Source organism: Corylus avellana, chromosome 4, assembly GCF_965113065.1.
Source record: "Corylus avellana chromosome 4, dhCorAvel1.hap1.2, whole genome shotgun sequence".
Lineage (NCBI taxonomy): Eukaryota > Viridiplantae > Streptophyta > Magnoliopsida > Fagales > Betulaceae > Corylus > Corylus avellana.
The window spans coordinates 26,423,869-26,446,041 of NC_142493.1; the positions used below are offsets into that span (position 1 = coordinate 26,423,869).

General features: G+C 35.7%; 4 protein-coding genes across 5 annotated transcripts; 3 read left to right on the forward strand and 1 right to left on the reverse strand.

Annotated features, from left to right (window-relative positions):
- Positions 1 to 2,117: 2,117 nt before the first annotated feature.
- LOC132179705 (uncharacterized) lies at positions 2,118 to 5,502 on the forward strand. 2 transcript variants are annotated; one of them, XM_088516001.1, is made up of 5 exons: positions 2,118 to 2,296; positions 2,385 to 2,477; positions 2,996 to 3,124; positions 3,235 to 3,330; positions 5,049 to 5,502. In XM_088516001.1, the coding sequence occupies exons 1-5, from the start codon at positions 2,284 to 2,286 to the stop codon at positions 5,309 to 5,311; spliced, it is 594 nt and encodes a 197-aa protein (XP_088372127.1). In that variant the 5' UTR covers positions 2,118 to 2,283; the 3' UTR covers positions 5,312 to 5,502. The 2 variants fall into 2 exon arrangements, with proteins under 2 accessions (XP_088372127.1, XP_059448448.2); XM_059592465.2 differs by lacking the exon at positions 5,049 to 5,502 and adding an exon at positions 4,218 to 4,632.
- A 1,209-nt stretch (positions 5,503 to 6,711) lies between these two features.
- Positions 6,712 to 9,004, reverse strand: LOC132178797 (uncharacterized). The gene has a single exon (XM_059591350.2). The coding sequence runs from the start codon at positions 8,819 to 8,821 to the stop codon at positions 6,797 to 6,799; it is 2,025 nt and encodes a 674-aa protein (XP_059447333.2). The 5' UTR covers positions 8,822 to 9,004; the 3' UTR covers positions 6,712 to 6,796.
- An 807-nt stretch (positions 9,005 to 9,811) lies between these two features.
- On the forward strand, positions 9,812 to 12,268 carry LOC132178760 (RNA-binding (RRM/RBD/RNP motifs) family protein). The gene is made up of 4 exons (XM_059591293.2): positions 9,812 to 10,383; positions 11,260 to 11,361; positions 11,564 to 11,836; positions 11,971 to 12,268. The coding sequence occupies exons 1-4, from the start codon at positions 9,961 to 9,963 to the stop codon at positions 12,022 to 12,024; spliced, it is 852 nt and encodes a 283-aa protein (XP_059447276.1). The 5' UTR covers positions 9,812 to 9,960; the 3' UTR covers positions 12,025 to 12,268.
- A 3,466-nt stretch (positions 12,269 to 15,734) lies between these two features.
- Positions 15,735 to 21,802, forward strand: LOC132179128 (nuclear transport factor 2). The gene is made up of 10 exons (XM_059591771.2): positions 15,735 to 15,819; positions 16,006 to 16,139; positions 16,230 to 16,364; positions 18,247 to 18,553; positions 19,184 to 19,449; positions 19,544 to 19,730; positions 19,952 to 20,073; positions 20,158 to 20,223; positions 20,619 to 20,700; positions 21,256 to 21,802. Exons 2-10 carry the CDS (start codon positions 16,101 to 16,103, stop codon positions 21,471 to 21,473), a joined length of 1,422 nt encoding a protein of 473 aa, XP_059447754.1. The 5' UTR covers positions 15,735 to 15,819; positions 16,006 to 16,100; the 3' UTR covers positions 21,474 to 21,802.
- The last annotated feature ends 371 nt before the right edge of the window (positions 21,803 to 22,173 follow it).

Here is a 22,173-nt window from a genome sequence, read left to right on the forward strand (position 1 = left end):
TCTAAGCTATACTATACTTGCAAAAAGAGTGAGAGAATCATACGAGAGAAGGCCTAAAACAACGAATTTCATCATTAAAATAATTTTTCTTCTTCTTTATCTTCGTTGAATCAGATTTTCACACGGCCAAACTGGACTGTAATGCCCCCAAATTATTAAATGTGAAATAATATGAGGTGTTGCTAACTTGCTACTATTATGCGAAATGTTTAGAATGTCTGATCTTGCCCTTTTTTTTTTTTTTGGTTCTGTGTCACTAACTTCACTACTACGACACCCAAGCTTCTAAACACAACTCAAATATACAAAAGGATGTGACTACCATGTCACTCTCTTTTTTAGAGAAAGAGAGGTGCTCCACCTTTTCTTTAAGAGTATTCTCAGCAGTTTTTTTGTTATTATTTTTTTTTTCTATATTTAAGGATTTAAATTACTTTTTACTTCTCTATGTCAAAATACATTCTAATAGCTTTCATTAATCATTTCATATATCATTAAAATATTTATTTTTTTAATTATATTATATATATGAGAGGAGAGATGAGAGAATTGTAAGAGGAAAAAGGAGAGAAGAGAGACAATTATTTTTTTTTATATTTTAATAATCATAAGGATTGCAATAGTAGTACCCAATATACAATAGCAATCATAATGTTTAGGGTTTATTTAGAGAGTGTTGTGGAACGTTTTTTGCGATTTTTTAAACATATTCCCTAAACTTAAGAAACAAAATCCTTTATAAGGAGTCTGCTGAGAATGCTCTAAAGAGTAAGGTTTTCTCCGCCTCCCCGTGAGGCTTTTCACCACTTCAGGAAAGAGAAATAGTGTTTTCTCTAATCCTCCTCCCTACCAACCTTTTTCTTTCCATTTTTTTTTTCTTTCTTGTTTTCTCCTTTTTCTTTGTGCTTTTTCGGCCTCTTTTCCCCCTTTGCAATAGTGTCAATGTCTCCTCAACCTCAGCTGATCCGTCTCACCTCCTCTCAATCACATATCCATCGGTCTCCACCTCCTCTTTGCGTCTCCTCCTACCGCCTGTAACCTTGATATTAGCATTTTGTTCAGACCTAGTTTTTTCAAAGTTAGATTGTCTTTCCCTGCTAGTCCTAACCACCAACGAACCTCATCACCCTCTTCATTAGTTGCTCCTCTCTGTGCCACCACTTGACCTCCACGTGTCTTTCTTGTGCCTTCCTAATGTTGTGCTCCTCCGTTATTGCTACTATTATGGTTTTTTTATTTTTTATTTTATTTTAATTTTTTTAATTTTTTAGTTATTTTCTTTGTTTTTTTTTGTACTTCCTCTTATCTTTGTTGGGCAATACCTCTTTCGCTCCAACTTTTTTACGGTGATTGTTATTGTTATCTAATAGGGATTTAAGTAAGTTTGAAGGGTATTGCGAGTCCCTTGCATTAAGGGTTCGAATATAGTTGAAGGGTCTCACAACATTCATACCCCTGATTGCGTTCTCTATTTTGGTAGTGTTAGCACCGTTTTATGCGGCCATTATTGATAGGACTAGGGTCATTTTTTAATCCTTTTTATTTTATTGTAATTTATGCTTTTGATCTATTATTAGGGATCCCACCATGTTTTTTTTAAGTTCTAACACTCTCTTCCTTTTAGATCAAGAGTTGAAAACACTTTCTCATGTAATATGTTCCCCACTTCAATTAAAAAAAAGAAATACAAAACTATTATATTTAATAAACTATTAACTTTACATCTATTCAACATCACTATGTAACTTCCAAATCTTGTAACTACCTTTGGCTCTCTTTGAATGCTATCGCCAACCAATTTGTAAAACAAATCATTTTTTACAAGTAGAAAGAAAACACACAAGTAAGTAAAACATCAGTGAATCTCAACCGTTGGAGGTTTTTCTTACCACGACTTTGGACCAATAGACTGTTTGGGCCGTTAAAGTGGGAGTCGCATTCGCACAACTGAAAGAAGAGTGCGCCGATTGCACAAGCGTTGACAATGACAGAGGCGTATCCAATTCCAAAATCACGAGGTGCCAAAAAGTGTGCTAAGTGGACCCCACCAAACCCCACGTGCCAAACAAACGTCTCAACTTCCCTCCGTCGTCAAACAATCAGAATTGAAAAAAGTTTTCAAAAATCACAGCCATTTTTCTGTTCTTTGCAACAGCCGCACCACATCACATGTTTCCCGTGTTTTTGGCTTTTCATTTCATAGCCCAACAGCCACAGCTCTCCCTCCATAACATACAGTTTTCTTAACAGCCGAGAAGGTTACGAGTCTCAGCAACAGCAGAAATGGAAAAAACCAGTAGGTTTTTATTTATTTAGCTTTGATCTTTTGTTGTTGCACTCCTTTTGTTGTATACTGAAATGGGTATTGTCGTTTTGTTTTGAAGAGTATCCAAAGGTGAAGGTGAGGGAGCAAGACGACCAAGAGGATCTCAAGGGAATTTCTTTGCTTCCAATGAATGATGATTCTTGTTTTCCTGGTATTTCTTTCTCCGGGAGATTGGATTACTAATCCTATTTTAGTTCTTGGTTTTGGTTTTGTTTTTGGTCCTTGTGAAACTACCGGTGCTTGAGATTTATGGGTGTCTTAAATTTTAGACCATTTATGTGAGAATTGGTTATTTGGGTGAAATTTGAATGATCTTGTTTACCTTTTCTTTTTCCTGATAAATTGATTGGGCCTGTCAGGCCTGTTGCTCTAGTTTTTACTGTCTTGAATTTTTCATTTTTTGTTCAATTAATCTATTCAACAGCTTTCAATGATGAAATCACTGTCTGCTCAGTCGCAGTAGTACTGATTGACTTTTTTCGTCAAAAGCAAGACCGGATGTGTTATTATGCCTGGTGAATCAAGCACCAGCCAAAAGAAAGACTGGTGAATCCAGAGAGAGAGAGAGAAGAAACATAAATATGTAATCCAGAAAACAAATTGATTGGTTATATATTTGTATAATCCTTAACCTCTTCTTCCATTCCCCCCTTTCCTCTTTTTCTGCAGTGAAGGAGCATGAAGACATTTCTCCACCATATGTTGCAAAAATTCCAGCGTCTTATGTACCAAATGTACTTATGTCGAAAACTTCTGTATCTGAAGGTTTGATAATGCCAACAATTTCTGTATCTGAAGGTTTGGTTTTATCCTCATGGATTCCCCAAAAAAAAAAACAAATTGCTCCTTATAGATTTCTGTATAGAGATATCTTGCAGTTATGACATCCTACTCTGCTTGATCAACAGATGCAGAGAAGAATGACAAAACTTTTGAAGAGGATGGTAAAATAAATAATCGAGTCAGCTCAATCCTGCGTCCACGTGCCGTCTTATCTAGTCCTGGTAATCTCACTTAACTATTTCATTATAATTTTATGTTTTTCCTTTTCCTTATTCATCTATCTCAATGTAGTTCTTGCAATTAGGTTACAGCTAAAGATTAATTACCTGATGTTTGTGCTCAAGAACTTCATCTAAGCCGTATAGGAATAACTATTCCCAAATGAATTCTAGAGAATGGTTAAGAAATAAAATATAAGACAGGGAGAAATTATTGTCTCTGGCGTTTGCATATTATTCATACAACTTTTAGAGTTGGTATCTTAGGGTAATGCTTTTAACAAATTCTAAACAACTTTGTGTTTGCAGCACAAGAAGATTGTTATTATCTTCATATTAACTTTTAAAATTATCCTGAATCAAATTTAGAAAATTTCTGTATGTTTCAGTTAATTGGTATAGCATGGCTTCGAAACTTATTCAACTGCTACTTGAATAGATATAGCATAGTGACGCCTCACAATCTTAAAGTTTTCTCATTTTAACTGCAAAGATAGAGGCCTTTGAAGGAGACTTCACTGGTACAGGCCAATTGGTTTGTTTCATCACCAATGAATTCCACGCAGTGATTGACTCATGATCATGCGAAGAATCTTTGGCTAGATAGAGAAGACTGAAATAAAAAGGTGTTTCTCTTTTAGATGGAAGTGAGAATCAAACCATTTTACTTTTGTGGGGGATAAAATGAAATCAATATGTATAAGGTAGAGAGGGAATTACCTTAAAGAAACCGAGTCTAAAATGTACTAGTTGAAACTGCAGCATCACCATTAACATCCACACACACACACACACACACACACACACAAACACAAATCAACTTCATCTATGATCCATTCACTTATTAGAAAGGCCTTTTGATTCTTGGCATTTGGTCATTTTGTATTCAGATAATGATGCGATGATTGGGAATAAGAATAGGATGAAGGTGAAACAACCTTCAGCTTTGAAGAATCATAACATGGCTCAAAGCAGGCATGTGTGGTGTAAGGTTATCTCAAGCAACATCACTGAAAGTCCTATCAACACAAGGTATTCCAAGGATGCTGATGATAGTAAGAGCGATCTTAGAGGAAACAAAGGGTTGGCAACAGCAACTCCAAGTCAGAAAAGATACCTTAGAACTAAGAAATCCAGCTCTGTGAGAACTTGAGTGTTAGAGATTATTTGACAGTGGCTCAGTACTCATACTTCAGTGGATTGTACTGATTTAGAGGGGTTTTCCTCTTTTTCTTGAAATACCGCATGCTTTGCCATAATCACCCTTCACATAATGGAACCACATAAGGAGGCAAAGTTTTACAACATGTATATAATACACTATCTTTCTTCCTTTCTTTTTCTTTTCCTTTTTTACTCTATCTTTCATTCTAGTGTTAGAGCATGTTTGTGATTGTGTTTGAGAAATAGAGCTTTTAAGTCAAAAACCGCTTTTTGGCAAGAACTTCATTTTTAAGCTTTTGTCAAGAGTATATTTTGACTATTTTTGGGCTTTTTAGACATTTAAAAGTGCTTTCAATTTTTTTTACTAAACATATATTTTTTTCTTCAAATAAACTTTGAGTCTAAAATGTACTAGTTGAAACTGCAGCATCACCATTAACATCCACACACACACACACACACACACACACACACAAACACAAATCAACTTCATCTATGATCCATTCACTTATTAGAAAGGCCTTTTGATTCTTGGCATTTGGTCATTTTGTACTCAGATAATGATGCGATGATTGGGAATAAGAATAGGAAGAAGGTGAAACAACCTTCAGCTTTGAAGAATCATAACTTGGCTCAAAGCAGGCATGTGCGGTGTAAGGTTATCTCAAGCAACATCACTGAAAGTCCTATCAACACAAGGTATTCCAAGGATGCTGTTGATAGTAAGAGCGATCTTAGAGGAGACAAAGGGTTGGCAACTGCAACTCCAAGTCAGAAAAGATACCTTAGAACTAAGAAATCCAGCTCTGTGAGAACTTAAGTGTTGGAGATTATTTGCCAGTGGCTCCGTACTCATACTTTAGTGGATTGTACTGATTTAGAGGGGTTTTCCTCTTTTTCTTGAAATACCGCATGCTTTGCCATATTCACCCTTCACATAATGGAACCACATAAGGAGGCAAAGTTTTACAACATGTACATAATACACCTATCTTTCTTCCTTTCTTTTTCTTTTCCTTTTTTACTCTATCTTTCATTCTAGTGTTAGAGCATGTTTGAGATTGTGTTTGAGAAATAGAGTTTTTAAGTCAAAAACCGTTTTTTGGCAAAAACTTCATTTTTAAGCTTTTATCAAAAGTGTATTTTGACTATTTTTTTGCTTTTTGAACCTTTAAAAGTGCTTTCAATTTTTTTAACTAAACACATAACTTTTTTTTTTTTTTTCAAATAGACTTTGAGTATTAAACGCACTTTGAATTCTCTCAAACGCACACCCAAACATGCCCTTACTATTACTGACATATAACCGTGTCTTTACATTTTTATTTTAAGGAGCCAAGAAGTTGTTATTCTTACCAAATTAATATTATTCTAGATGGTCATAAACTGTGTTAAATTTCACACGAAGTTGGGATTAATACCGATAAATCTGTTCTTATAGGTCTTGAAAATGTGATCTACTGTCCATGTGAAACTGCTCTTGATTAATTTTCTGGGGATTGGAATTCAAGAGCATTGACATGAAATATATAGGAGTATGTATCATCTACCTTCCAATATGAAACAATATTGCACATATAAATTATTCTAAGCAATGCAAATGCAGAAGTGCTCTTCAGCAGGATAATATTAGGGTTTACAGACGAGAAATGCTAGAACCTATGTTTTTATCTCACAAATATATTACAATATTGACTTGACAATTTGAACTATTATTACGTTATTTTTAATAATGGCTGTTTCAAAGGTTGGTTGGAACTGACACGTAAACCTTGTGAATTAGTGGACTATGCATTTTCTTAATTATTTGAGGAGTGATTCCTACAAACTTGGAAGCAAACACTATAGAATTGAACGCCACCTTAATTAAATCATATCCAAATATACAAGGACAACGAAAAATCTTTTTTCACCAATCTCTTCTGTTGAATTGTAGGCAATCATGTATCACTCCTCCTCTTGCTACCCATCCTTCTTACTATATCCTAGAATTCTAAGAATCCACGTCTCCTTGAACATGACTAGACAGACTTCCATTTCTGCTTTGTAGACCTACACCTAAGAGCGTTTTGTGTAGATCTTTGACTGGTTGAAAAACAGCATAGCCATCTGTATTTCAACCTATCAAGATTCAAGATGAGTAGATCGACCCAAATTTGCCACCTCTACTGGGGTCGGAGTATGTTCCTCATTTGTAACCCGTGGATCCAAACAATTTAGTACATAAATCGTGAGCGAAAAAAATCTCACCTGTAATGTCCATCAAATGGAACTTGTATCTGCTGAAATGAAGCAGCATTTGATTTTATGATTTAATCTCCATCTCCATGTGTATCAAGTCTAAAACACAACACATTCTACCTAACTCTGGGTGCGAACCATCTCCTGAAAGAAATATATGCACACAGTTGTTTACCTCAATCCAACTACAACCTGGTTGCTTCTTGACTCCCTTCTCTTTCATCTGAGCCCAAATTTTTTCAGCATCATGTCTCCTTCCACCACTCAGAAACAATTCAACCAAGATCAAATACACACCAGAGTTACAAGGTTCTACTTCCAAAATCCTCTCGCCAGCAATCTTTCCCACCTCAATGTTCTTGTAGATTCTACAGGCTCCTAGCAAAGCTCCCCAAACACTTGCAGGAACTTCAACTCCATCTGCTCTCATTTGATCTAAAAAAGTCATTGCCTCATCTATGAGTCCAGATCTCCCCAACAAATCAACAACACATGTAAAATGCTCACTTGTAGGCTGAAGACAACATTTGGATTTCATGAGATTGAAGTAGTATCTACCTTGGCCTACCAACCCCGCATGGCTACATGCAGACAGAACACCAACAAAGGTTATATGATTGGGCATAACATCACTTAATCTCATTCTTTCAAACATCTGTATGGCCTTTTCACCATTTCCATGGTGTGCAAAACCACAGATTATAGAATTCCAAGAAATGATATCATGGCTTGACATGGAAGAAAATTCCATCATAGCAGAATGCATGCTTCCACATCTTGCATACATGGTGAGTAGTGCATTGGAAACTGCAATGAAACTATCAAACCCAGCTTTTATTATCTCGGCATGAGCTTGTTTTCCAAAGAGTAAGGTTGGCAAATCTGAACATATTGTCAAAACACTAGTGAAAGTAGCTTTGTCCAGGGATGGACCTGCTTCTTTCATTCTAATAAAAAGCTTTAAACCTTCCTCACATTGACCATTTTCTCCTAATCCAAATATTGTGGCATTCCACAGGGTTGCATCTCGGGTTGGCATCCATTCAAAAATCTTAATTGCACTCCTAACCTCACCTAATTTGAAATATCCAACAATTAAATTTGTCCATGACACAACATCACTGTATGGAAATTTCTCAAGAAATGCATGAGCTTCTTTGATGAGCCCATTTCTTATTAGTTCCAAAAGGACAGAGTTCCATGTTTTTTGACATTTCTGTGGCATCTCCATGAAAAGCCTTATAGCATCATTAACTCTTTCGCCTCTCACCAACCCAATTATCAATTCACTCCAGGACTGAAAATCTCGTTCAGGCATTTTTCGAAACAGATCTTCTGCAATTTCAATATGGCCATTTTCAATATAACCAACTAGCATTGCATTCCAAGGTCGAACATCCCTCGAGGGCATGTTTTCAAAGAGCTCATGAGCTTCAACAATCCGTCCTGCACTAGCAAGCCCCGAAATCATTATAGTCCAAGACACAACATTCCGAGCACTCATTCGTCTGAAATACTCTTCTGCTAAATCCAAATCTCCACAATTCACGAGCCCCCCTATGACCAAGTTCCACGAAATCACATCTTTCAATGGCATCCCATCAAATACTTGTACCGCTTTGTACACCATCTGGTTACGAATATACCCTGCAACCATCGAATTCCATGTCACAACATCTCTGAATGGCATCCCATCAAAAACGCCCCTCGCACCATCAACATCCCCACACTGCATCAACCCACCAATTACCGTGTTATAAGAAAAGGCATCCCTCTCAGGCATTCGTTCGAACATATCAACCGCTTTATCAAATCTCCCATTTAAAAAGTACCCACGAATCATCGCATTCCACGTGACCGTGTTTCTCTGAGGCATTTTATCGAACAGTTTCTGAGCTTCCTCGATGAGGCCGTTTCTGATGTAGGTGGAGATCCTGGAGTTGAGGGGCTTTAGATTGGGAAGCGCTGTGGTGGTGTGGTTTTGTGTAAAGAATTTTGGGTTTGCGAGAGAGAATGTTATGGTTAGCTTTGGAGAGAGCCTTTGGGTGAGTTTGAGGGCCTGAGTGGGGCGATAGTTGAAGAAGAACATACTCCATTAGTTTTAACGACCAAATGGGAGGGAAAGTAAAGGGAAGGAAAAAATGGTTGAGAGGGTAGGGTTGGTTATGAGCGTCGTCGGAGACGTGATGCGGTGCGTTTGTACTCCCGTGGGTTCATGAGTTCATTGTTGGTGTCTCCGCTAGACTTGCTGCTGGTCAAACCAATCACCCCATACTTCCATCCAACACATTGATATTGCCAAATGCTCAACAAAATAGGGTGAAACGGGAACAAGATCAATTTCGGTTTAAATGAACCGGATCGTTCAAATGAATCAGATAATATCCTGTCAATTATGTTAAAAGGGTATTTTTGTATTTTTATTTTTTTTTGAAGAAACAAAGATATCATTCTAATATAACTAATTGAATATTATTCATTTCAAATTAAATAAAGAGGATCCTAATTTAGTAAAACGATGGTGTAACATATAACATTACTCTATAAACAAAACATATGAGCTTGTTTTTCTTTGTTAATCATCACCCTTATTTTTATTTTATTTTATTTGGTGAAAATTGAAATATATTGAAGAGTAAGAATAATCTTACTCTTCACACTCATTTATCATATTTATTTTATATTGATTGATGTGATATATTTTAAGTGACCTTTTTAGTTCTTAAAATACTTAAAAAACACATTTCTTCTTCTTAAAAAAAAAAAAAAACGCTTAAAACACAATGTCAAAAGTGTAGACTAGTTAATGTGAGAGCGTCTCTGTACCATTGAATTAGTTTTAATTAAAAATAGAAAGTAAGGATAGATGGACAATGCCATACCATAGTAGGATGAGAGTTGACTATTCGGAATTATTCGGATAGGAAACGAAATTAATGATAAAAATGATGTAGAAAAAAGATCAAATGGCACAAAAGCAACGGGGGATAAACCATAAATAGACCCACCAGTGAGGAACAGGTCTGATCCACTTTGGACTCACCTTATCCTCCCCCATATATCCCTTCCAATACTCACTGGACAGAATCTGCCCACATCAGCTTAGATAGCATACATTCCCTTGCGCACCCACATCCTTCACTCTTTCCTCGCATCAACTTTTCAGTTCAACAGAATAAACCACCACCACCACCACCACCACTACGAGAACCAAGTTCCCGGCGAACCATGGCAGCCACTGCAGCAGCGGCTGTAGGCTCATCTTTCTCTTCATCCATGAACACCCTCAAATGCATTCGCTCTAAGCACTTTCCATGTGACCCTCTCCTTAGAATCTCATCCACACGCGTGTCAGCATCAATATCTCATTCTTACAGGATCGAACAGCTTTCAATCAGCGCCATCCCGAGCAAGTGGCGGCTCCTGAGGATATCAGCTGCTGTTGCCCAAGAAGAGGTGGCGGTGACTGCTGACGTGGACGCGGGGTTGGTTGAGGAGGAAAATAAGGAAGGAGAGGAAGGAATATTGGATGGAGAGGCTGATCAGGGCCCTGTGGGCACTAAGCTTTACTTTGGGAATCTGCCTTACAGTGTTGACAGTGCCCAGCTTGCTGGCATCATTCAGGACTTTGGAAGCCCAGAGCTGATTGAGGTATTTACCCTCCAATATTTTCTTCTTTAGTTGTTTCTTTTGTGTTGATTATGTTGTTTGTAATGATGGGCTAGCTTTAGTTGTTTGCATATGCATGGAAAGGGTGTGTGTTTCTCAAATCTGGTACAAGCACGTCAGCATGGTAAAGTACTTGAACATGGCAGGGTTGATAAACCAACAAGCTTGTTCTATCTCATTCACTTACCTAATCAGACTATGACCCAGTTTGAACATTTAGTTGATTGCTTGATAAGCCATGCTTGATCAGACCTACAAATATGTGAAATAGATGTGCTGCTGCTGTAGTAATTTCTTAGCAAATGTACCCAAAAAGCACAAATTCAAGAGAAATTTAACAAGTGCTATTAATCACAGAACAGAACTCCTTGAGAGCTTGTCTGCCATGGGTTTTCTATCTTTTCCATAACCAGAGATGTTGATTTGGTTTACAGAAGTTAAACATGATAATGTTAATCATTATATTAATAAGGGTGATGGGTTTGCCTTATTTTCACTGAAGCGTTCATTCCCAAGCCCCAACATTTACAATTTTCAGGTTGCAAAAGTTGAACGAGTGGAATTTTCTTGAAAATGCAGTAAGGATTGGAGAAGGATAGCTCCCAATCAATCAATCAATCAATCAATCAATCTATCAATTACATATTATTACTTGATATTTTCAACTGCAACCATTTCAAGATGGAAATTTAGTGCAGCAAGTCCTTATCAAACACCTTCTGAGACTCTCAATTCACACCTAAAGCTCTGTTTCTTCTCGTATTTGTTGTTCGTTTGACATACAATTTGATAACATCATCATTGGGATATTTATTTACTAATTTCAGTATGTCCTTACATTAATGCAAATGGTCACAGGTTCTCTATGATAGGGATACTGGCAGAAGTAGAGGATTTGCATTTGTGACAATGAGTAGCATTGAAGATTGTAATGCGGTTATTGAAAATCTGGATGGAAAAGTAAGAAGCTCTCGCTCTCTCTCTCTCCACGTCGTTGTGGGTTTGCAATTTCAAAACGTGCAATTTAAAAATAGCTATGGTTATTTTTCAAAAACGCACTCCCAGACAATATATAGTCTACAATTTGGAAATAATTGATTATTTATGTTCTTCCTTCCTTTCTTTCCTTTTGCCCCAATACTAGTGAATTTGGATGTTTCAGGAATATATGGGGCGAACCATGAGGGTGAATTTCTCAGACAAACCTAAACCTAAAGATCCTCTATATCCAGAGACTGAACACAAGCTTTTTGTTGGGAATTTATCCTGGTCAGCCACAGCTGAGAGTTTGACCCAAGCATTTCAGGAGTATGGGAATGTGGTTGGAGCAAGGGTTCTGTATGATGGGGAGACAGGCAGGTCACGTGGTTATGGTTTTGTGTGCTATTCCACCAGATCAGAGATGGAAGCTGCCCTTGAATCTCTTAATGGAGTGGTATTATAAGTCTCTTTCTTGAATCTCTTTACATTTTACAATATATGATATGATATGTAATCAGGTGTTAGAAAATATGATCATATACTAGTTTGGAGTTACTAATTGCTGCTTGTTATTCCTTGGCCTCATAGGAACTAGAGGGACGAGCAATGCGTGTGAGCCTGGCTCAAGGAAAGCGATCATAGGATGAACAGCTGGGATAAATATAAAGCAGGTTAAAGATCAAACTTCCAAGTCAGTGGCTCTTAAGAAATGAAAATGATATGCTATTTGGCTATCACAGTGCAATGACTTGTGTCATTGACAAATCCTTTTCATTTCTTTTTGTCTATAATTCATGTTCCACCTTTGTTTCTTCCGAGTACAACTGTCACTGTGAAATTAATCGACTGTCTTTGCTAATTCTAATAATAATTTTGGTTTTGATTAGCTAATAAATACCAAATAAATCACATTGTCATAGTCAGAACATGATCTCTCCATTTCAAACAAACTGAATAATATCTAATTTGTTATAGTGGAGGGGTATTTTTGTCTTTTTTACTATTTAAAAGGACAAAAATACTCGTCCACTATAATTAATTAGATATTATTCAGTTTAAATGAAATGGAGGGAATCCTAATTTGTCATAGTCTTAAAGTAGCTTATGCTGTAAGCATTCAATGCTAGCCATACAAATATATATATATAAGCATATGTTAGCTTGAACAGAGGGCAAAAAGGAGCTCTTTGCCTTACCAAGTAGCTGCTGCATGCCCTTACTGTAATATTTGAGAAGAGAGTCCACAGTAAAGATAAAAAAACAGAATACCAACAATAAGTGATAACTCAAGAACTCTAGCACAAGCTGGAGCATATATAGAGATCAAGCATGCCCATCTTGGAACAAAGACTACTGGAGGAAGAACAAGTCAGTGGTTTAGTAAGAATATCACCCAATTGATCCTCCAATAGTCGGTGGTTTAGTAAGAATATCACCCAATTGATCCTCCGACTTCACATAAAGAGTGACACTATGCTTTTTGCGTTAAGAGATCATAAATAAAATGACAATCAATCTCAATGTATTTGGGACGCTCGTGAAACACAGGATTACTAGCAAGAAAAATAGTTGCATGATTATCACAATTCATATGCATAAGAGAAGGTACATCAACACCAATATCACGAAGCAGATAGCGAACCTATAACATCCCATGCGCAATATGGGTCATGGCGGGGTATTCAGCTTCCACATTGGAATAAGCAAAATTACGAGCAACAAATGTATAATAACTAGATGTAGATTGTCTACAAACAGGGGCAGAACCAAACCATAAGATGGTCCCCAAAAAAGTAAAATTTAAAAAATATATATATATTTTTTTATAAAATAGACCTTTAAAAATTAGTTTTTGCACCTCCCAAACCAAAAGTACTAGTTCCGCCCATGTTTACAAATGTAGTTGTTTGCCCAATCAACATCAAAAAAACCCAGTAACAATAAAGAGAGATGATGGCCATGCCTGATGCTACTTTTAGGCATCGAATAATATGACAAAAAGCCTCCCAATGAGGACGATGAGGAGCATGCATAAACTGATTAACAACTTTTAATCTCTCTTTCTCTCTCTCTCTCTCTCTAGTTTCCAATCAGATCCTAAGGTCATTTATGAGGATATACCACCTTTTATAGCAAACCCTTGACTTCCGATCTTTGCTATATTAAATCAACTTGTCTTAATGACGGCATTCCTATAAGTACTAGTATAAACTCTAGTTTGAGGTATGCAAATATTTCCTCCACACTCTTTTTGTCTCTTAATTTTCTTAATAAATATCCTACTAACTTGGGTAACGAGTGTTCTTTACTGGTAGAATTACTCGTGTCTGTTTCTTATCTTTAAAAGTTGCACGTATGCTTGTCAGCTATACCAACCGACAACATGTAAAATGATAAAGATTCCAAAAATCTTTTTTTTTTTTTTTTTTTTCTTTTTTGTTTTTTTTTTCTTTTTTAAGACAATATGTTTGTCTGATTTTCTTTTAAGACATCATTTGTCTAGTTGACTAGTTTCCTTCTTAACCCATATCTTCTTTGGACATGTCTTGTCTAGTTGTTTCCAATCTTGATTACTTTCCTAATTGGGATATCTTTCTAAAACAAACCATTTTCCTAAACTATTTTTTCCCAGCTTAAAATTTCACTTATCACAAGAAGTAATTATAAATTTTAGGTATTTATCAGCCAATGGATTATTGGGTGAGCATTTCTGATTAGTAAAAACATAAAACTCATCGATCTTAAAACAAGTAAGAAGAAGAGCCAAGAAGAAAGGGCATTTAGCAGTGATTATTAATTTATTATGGATGTTTAGTGCTGTTTTTTATGAAGCAGACACCATACAAACACTTCATGATCTTGAAAGTTTTCAAATGTCGTACAAAAGTCATACGTTAATATGAGCTGTGCACAATTGTTGGGAAAATGGGGCTCAACTGCATAAATCTTTTCATAAAAATAATGATTATGCTTTAAATTATATTATTAATAAGAGACTGCCTACATTCAAATCCTTGTAGATCTAAGCGCCTATAACGTTTATAAGCCTAATCATAGCTAATCAATAAATCATTTTCTTTCTTAGTTTAAAAAAAAAAATATTAATAATAATCATTTCTTTGTAAAACAGAGAGACATAGCCTGTTAAGCCCAAAAGCAGTTGACAACCAATCTCTTTTAAGAATCTAATTACTGTTGAGTAGTTCATGTATGTTCTATTCATTTTTAGGTTATCATATCAGATTGTAAGATTCTTACAGTAAGATTCATGATATCTCCTCGGTTATTTTCCTAAATATTTGAAATTGTTAATAATTATGCTATTTGAGCATGACTATAGTAACACCTACTCACCAGAAACCGCACAAGAGATGCATAAATGATGGGAACTGCAGATACTCCCTCAAGTCTGACTGAGTTATTGCCTGACCCAACATCATCAAGTTATCAATGAAAATTAAAGTAGTTTACGCTAATCAGGCATAGAACTTATGCCCTAGTGTGTACCTAACGACTTTGGAAATTTCATTGGATCATAAAACCACTGCCCTAGATGATAGTGATACGCTAATATGACATCATGCACAATGGTAATAAAACATTTCAGCGCAACTGCATAAATCTTCCGCACAAACAATGAGCATTTAGTAAAGAGAAATGCTATATACCATATTTTTATTTCACAATTATTTTACATGTTAATGTGACACTATTACCTAATTTGTAGATATTCACTTTAACATATAATTAGAGGGTGTTAATTCTTGCTATATGCTATACTAGATCTCACTCGGTCCCACTTGATTGATGTGACCGTGTTCATCATCTCTTAATTTTTTATTTTATTTGTTTAATAAGGGATGATGGTTACTGCATAGTCCACATTGACAAAAGAAATTGAATAATGTTAGAAGTTCTTCCCTTTTTTTTTTGTCCTTCCAAAATTAGTGTGACTATAAAAGTACCATTAAATTTGTGGTACTATTAGATTTTGATCAAATGACGATTTTTAAACCCTTATCAGTTTTGAAAAGATATGGACAAAAGAGAAATGAAAACGACTTTTAACATTACTAAATGAAGCGAAATGATGATGAACATGTAACATTAGTCATTACACAATTATAAAAATACTACCCACCTAGACAAAAACCCAATCTTTTTAATTTTTAATTTTTTTTTTTAAGTTCATAGGAGAATGTCAAATTAGAAAAGTTTCCATAAAGATAAAACTTAAAAGATGAAGAAGGCTTAAGAAAAAAAACCCAAAAACTTTCCGGACAAAAAATACCCAAAACCCCAAAGGAAAGAAAAAAGAGAAAAAAAAAAAAAAAGGGTGTACAGTAGGATACATTAACACATACAACAAAACCCCAAGGGGGCACAACCAGTGGAGAAAAATCTTCCCCAAAATCTGATCTCTCTCTCTCTCTCAAGGTAATCCTCTCTCTCTCTCTCTCTCTAGAACCCACGAACCAGCACTTGCTATCTGTAAAGCCTTACCATTTCTCAGATCTCTCTGGGTATACTGGCATATATTGCATATGTTTACGTGCTTTGCTTGTGAATCTTAATGAATGAGTATAAGGTTTTGTTTGGTGGTTGTGGTGATGTGTGTTTCAGATCTTGGGGGGCAAGAGGAGGCATTGCGCATCTTCGTGCCGGGTTTTGATTTCTTCATTTCTCTCGCTTCGTAGGGTTTTAGGGGGTCTCGGAAAATGGCCACGCCCTTTCCCGCTCCGGTTACAGCTGCTCAGGTCCCTACTCTCTCTCTCTGGGTTTTACTCTTTTTTTATTTTTTTTTATTTCTGTGTGTTTCTAATGGTGATGGCGGTGAATGGGTACAGGTCGGGACGTACTTTGTGGGGCACTACTACCAGGTTCTGCAGCAGCAGCCGGAATTTGTGCACCAGTTCTACTCCGATGCCAGCACCATGCTTCGTATCGACGGCAACACCGGCGAGACCGCCGCTTCAATGCTCGTAGATCCTTCTATTCTCTCTCTTATTATTTATTTATTTTTTTAATCTTGTTTTGCGTTTTGGGTTCTCTTTTTTCCTGCTCTTTTTTAGAATAAAAGCCGTTGGAATTGGGATTGATTTAATGGGTTCCAAGAAAAAATGAAGAAAGCGACAACCAAGTCTGTTACATTGTCTTTTTTTTTTTTTTTTTTTTTTTTTTTTTTTTTTATAGTTGTTATGATTGTTTTTGTGTTTTTTTTCCCTGCCATGTGAAATATATGTGGGAATTTTGTTTATCTGCTTGGGTTTTTTGCTACATTGTGATACGTTTTGCCAGAGGAGTTGTTGTGGGTTTAGTTGATCTTTTTGGTACATTGGAAATTTTGAGGTGAAATGTATCAACCCCAAGTTTATACTCTATGTATTTGTGGAAATGGAAAAATCGAAGGATCTAAATTGATGACATATGGTGCCATAGGGTGAACTATTTTTTTTTTTTTTTTTTGGAAATATGGATAATAGTTTTTAGTCATTCAGTAATTGCTATTTCTTGCAAGAATGTTGAGTATCCCAAAGTGCTGGAAGCAAGAAATTTGTTTCTTTGAACTATGAGAATGTTGGTAGGAATGATGGTTTACCAATTATATGAAGCAACCTATCTGTTAACTTTTCAGGGAGCACAATAATAACATTGTTATGTTTACTCAATGTATCTACTTGACACATTTGACTAATTTGTTGCATTTTTTTTTTCATGTGCACTATTTGGTATCGCACTAAGACAAAATTGATTTGACGTGGCATTTTCAATTTATTAGAATGCAAGATAAATGTTGTAGTTGGGCTTCCTTGTTTTATGGGAATTAGTTAATAACTTGAAGAGGTGTATACACTACTAACATGGTATAAGAATGTCGTGCTTCCTCTTCCACTATTCTTTATATGAGAAAAAACCAATGATACAAAGTTAACATTGATATCATATTTTGAAACATGTTCCTGTAATTGATTATATGACTTAATGCCTATTATAACGACAGTTTTATCTGTTCCATGAGCTTATTTATTTCTTGATAATTTCGTGAAATAGAATATTCAAGCCACCCATCTTAAGACCCTACTTAGACCAGCATTTGGTGATTACCCTTTTAACTTTCAACTTTTTGGTTATAATCTTCTCTTGCTTTTTGTTTGTTGTGTGTTTTCAAGTTTCTACCTGAACTCTTTCTTGATGTTCATTGGAAATAGGTGCCAATGATTGTTCCTGTAAAGATACGCAGTGCTTTTATTTTTAAGGATCCTAATTGGTTTAGTCAGTTTAGGTGTCTGGAGTTGGTATAATGGAGATGAACTGTCTAAAATTTTGATCAAACAATTCTTTATTTATTTAATGATAGTGCATGTATTTTTTGTATAGATTACAAGAAACTTCTGCACATAAAATAGCAATAAGCCTTTTTAAGCAATGAAAGATGGAATAAAATGCCAATACCACATTTCAGCATTACCTGTTTCTGTTTCATTAGGTCCAGGCTTCCGGCTAATGTCTCCCCATATTGTTTTGGGACATTTGTTACTGAAATCATAGATTCATCAGTATGAGTAATTAGTACTAACTTTTTGTGAAAGCTTTGGGATTAAATGATGCCAGTTTTGTAACTGAGTTTGCTGTAAATCAGGTTATATATATATATATATTCTGTTGTATGTTTAACATAACTTTTTAGCTGATAGGTTTGTTTTCTAATATTGTTGGGCTGATTTAGTAATGGTTCCATCTTAAGGGGCTATCCTTTTATGCTTCTATCTTCTCTGTTCTAATATTCAGTTTTTATCATTTATGTATGTCCAATTAATCGATCTCTTGATAAACTTCATCCAACTTTATTTTTTATTTTGGCAGCAAATCCACTCCCTTGTTATGTCGCTCAGTTATACAGGAATTGAAATCAAAACAGCACATTCTCTGGAATCTTGGAATGGAGGTGTTATTGTGATGGTTTCAGGCTTGGTGCAAATTAAGGATTTCAGTGGAAAGAGGAAATTTGTGCAGACTTTTTTCCTTGCACCTCAGGAAAAAGGCTACTTTGTGCTTAATGATATTTTTCACTTCATTGAGGATGAGCCAGTTCGCCACCATCCAGCGGTCTTATTAGCCCATAGCAATCTCGATTCCAAATTAAATGTGCCTAGTACTATTCCAGATCCAGGTATCGCTCATTCAACCTAAATTAAAGTATGATGAGTTCTCATTCTCTCAGGGTGTAATAATCACAATCTTGTTGTTCAACTGAAAAGGGAAAGAAGCTTTTGATTATATTGGTGGAATAAATTAATGGAATATGTGTAATTATATGTATTGAGTTCATTTATAAGAATTTTGATAATCAAACAATTTGAATTTTGTTGTTCTTGATGAGGTAAGATCTATGTTTAGCAATGACAAGTACCATTTGATGTGGTTTTTACTTTGGTTAGAAATTGTAAAATTTGCAACCAGAGTTCGATATAAAATTGTGTTCATGCATGGTGATAAGGAACAGCTTTCTTAATATTTCCCTTTTAAAATCTTTATGACAGATTTGGTAACTGTTCATTTGTACAGATACAGGAAAATTTTCCTTCACCCAATAATTTAGTAAATGAAAATGATGGTGTTCAGAAATTGTAAAATTTGTGCCTGGAGTTCGATATGAAATTATATTCATGTGTGCTGATAAGGAACCGCTTTTCTTAACTTTTCTTTTTGATCTTTGTGACAGATTTGGTAACTCCATTTCTACTGAGAAAATTATTCCTTCGCCAAATAATTTAGTAAATGAAAATGATTGTTTTTGCAGTGTCCAATTATTTGCTTGGTGGGGAAATCCAGGCAAGAGAGTTTGTGGCTCCTACTGAGGTCAAAGAAAATGGTCTAGCTGACAATTATAGTTTTTCAGAGCAACGATTGCAGCAAGTCCCCGAGTCTGAACACATGCTCGAGAACAATGCTTCAGAAGAGTCAAATGGCTTACTTCAGAATACAGTGAATGCTGTACAAGACCACCTGCCTCCTACTGTTGAGGAACCTGTTGGAGAGCCCCAAAAACACACTTATGCTTCTATTGTATGTACTAAATCTACTAATTATCCATATTTGAGGGATCCATTTATACCTGGGACTGATATTTTTGTCTGCTTGATTTTTTTTTTTTTGGAAGTTACGGGTAGCTAAAGGTCAACCTACACAGGCAGTAGTTTCACAGCCTTCTAACAAAAATGCGCCTCTTACTTCAGAGTGGGATCATATTTCACAGCCCACCACTCAGCAATCAATTATGCCATATAATACATTTGAAAGGTCTGTAGCAGAGATGGCAGAGGAGGTTCCCACAATGGAGTATGAAGGTTTGATTTCTAGTAGTCCTAATGTGCATTTCCATTATGGTATAAGAGCAATAAAATTTCTAAAATCTCAATAGGATTTTGGATTTTCTTTCTGGGGAATTTTTTATGTTTTTCCTTTGAAGATAAGATATCATCTGTTTGCTATTGCCTTCAAAACTTTGGTTTATGGTAAGTTAAAAATTTTGGAGCATTTATTTTACTTTATGCATCGATACTTGTAGATGAAATTAGGTCTGTTTATGTGAGAAACTTGCCACCGACGGTATCTGCTTCTGAAATAGAGGAGGAATTCAAGAATTTCGGTAGACTCAGCGACGAGGGTGTGGTCATTAGAAGCCGCAAGGTTCATACCCTTGACATCTTTATTAGCTGTATTATTGCACTGTATCATCAAATTATATGAAGATACATTTTTACTTATGTGCAGGATGTTGGCGTTTGCTATGCATTTGTTGAATTTGAAGATATGACCGGTGTTCAGAACGCAATTAAGGTCTGAATATGCTTTGTGAATCCCTGGTATACAATATCTTTTAATTATTATGGATCTTCCCACCTACCCAAGTATATTACTGAAAAAAAAAAAAGAAAAAAGAAAAAAAGCATTTAACTTGTTTTCTGACACGAACCTTCTTGCTGACCCTTTCTCACATTGGTTGACATCATTCCAATTTCCCAAGTTCATATAGCTTTTTTCTGGTGCCATTAAGTTTTTCTTGAGCTTTCTTAAATTTCAGATATTTATACAGTAGAATTTGGTTCTTTGGGAATGCCCTTTTTTGTGCAATTTTATTTTTTTTATGCATCTCATTACTTATGAAGAAGAAAAAGAATTTCTGTGTTTTTGTTGGATTTGTGTATTAAAATCTTTGATTTATGCGTCTGTAGGCGGGTTCTGTTCAGATTGCTGGACGTCAAGTATACATTGAAGAGCGGAGACCGAACAGCAACATTCCATCTCGGGGAGCAAGTACGTAATTTTTGTCTTCCAATACTATTATTTTTCTACATTCAATACTACTATTTTTTCAACATTCAATTCTATCTTGATTTCCTTGTTCTTTTCTCTTCTTCTAACTAGTCGTTTCCCTTGTATACCCCCTGTGTACTAGAATTGCGTTCCTCTGCGCTTTTGATATATAAACATTATTTATCAAAAAAAAAATTTTCTTGAATTGGCCTAAATCCTCACATTCATGTAATTAGTGCATCAATACTACATTCTTCTTCAATAGTAAGCTGTAAATTTTATGTGATGGTACCTGAAGTGGCTGGTCAGCGTCACTGGGAGGGGTTCAAACTACCCCATGCCATATCAAATACAAGGATTGCATCACATTTGATGCCATATGTGATATTCTTTTCCATACAAGTTTTACTTTATTCATAATCATCTGATGATGATGGTATCTTGCCTGGAGCTGAACTAGTGCAACAATGACGCTGGAAATATTTGAGCTTTGTTTTTATTAAATATATCATAGCAGGATGATAAATTCAATTAATTGTCAACTGTTATGAACAGGACGGGGTAGAGGCAGGGGCAGCTACCAAACAGAGGCAACAAGGGGCCGTTTTGGCTCTCGGGTTTTTGGCAGGGGAATTGGCTATGACGGGGGTGATCGCGACTATAACAGAGCGAGAGGAAATGGTTTCTATCGACCAGGTCCCCGGCAAGACAGAGGGTTCACAGGCCACCAAGTATCAAGAAGTGGACAAAATCCTTCGGAGCTCTTTAATTAGAATTTTTTAACCAGGGAGAATGAAGTTTTGAGTCAAGCCCTGCAGCTCAGCACATTTACGTTTGTCAGTTCAAAGATTATGATATTGATATTTTCAGAAGTCGGCTTTATTTTAGATGTTTTGGAATATGAATCACATATGTTCCCTTTTTTTTTTTCTTTTTTTTTTAAATAATTTTTTTTCTAGCAGGAAAATTATTATAATTTTAACAGCAATGTGTTTGCAATTTTGAGCTCATAATCCGGTGAAATCTAGCGTTGTATGTCCTATTGGTGAAGGCTGTTGAATTGATTTATTTATTCATTTGTGTAATGTCTTGACCCTTTTCAGTCTTCTCTCAGTTAATTTACTTATGTGTGTGTGTATATATATATATATATATATACACACACACACACATTATAGCATGCCAACCTCCGAAATTGGCTTCGATTATGTTTTTCGCTTATGGTTGGTAATAGAATTAGGAAAAAGAAAGTGCCTTCGGTTGTGAAATCAAAGAAAAATGGCAAGTCAAGATAGAGAGATTGCAATATGTGAAACCATAGAATTATATATTATTCATCTCTTTCGTTGTGTTTTTCACTCTTCAAGACTTCCTTTTAAGGCATAGAATCATATTGGAAGGATAAGGAATATGAAAAAATGATACACGAATGGAATATCAATGTAGAAGGAATTTCATGGGTAATGTATTAAG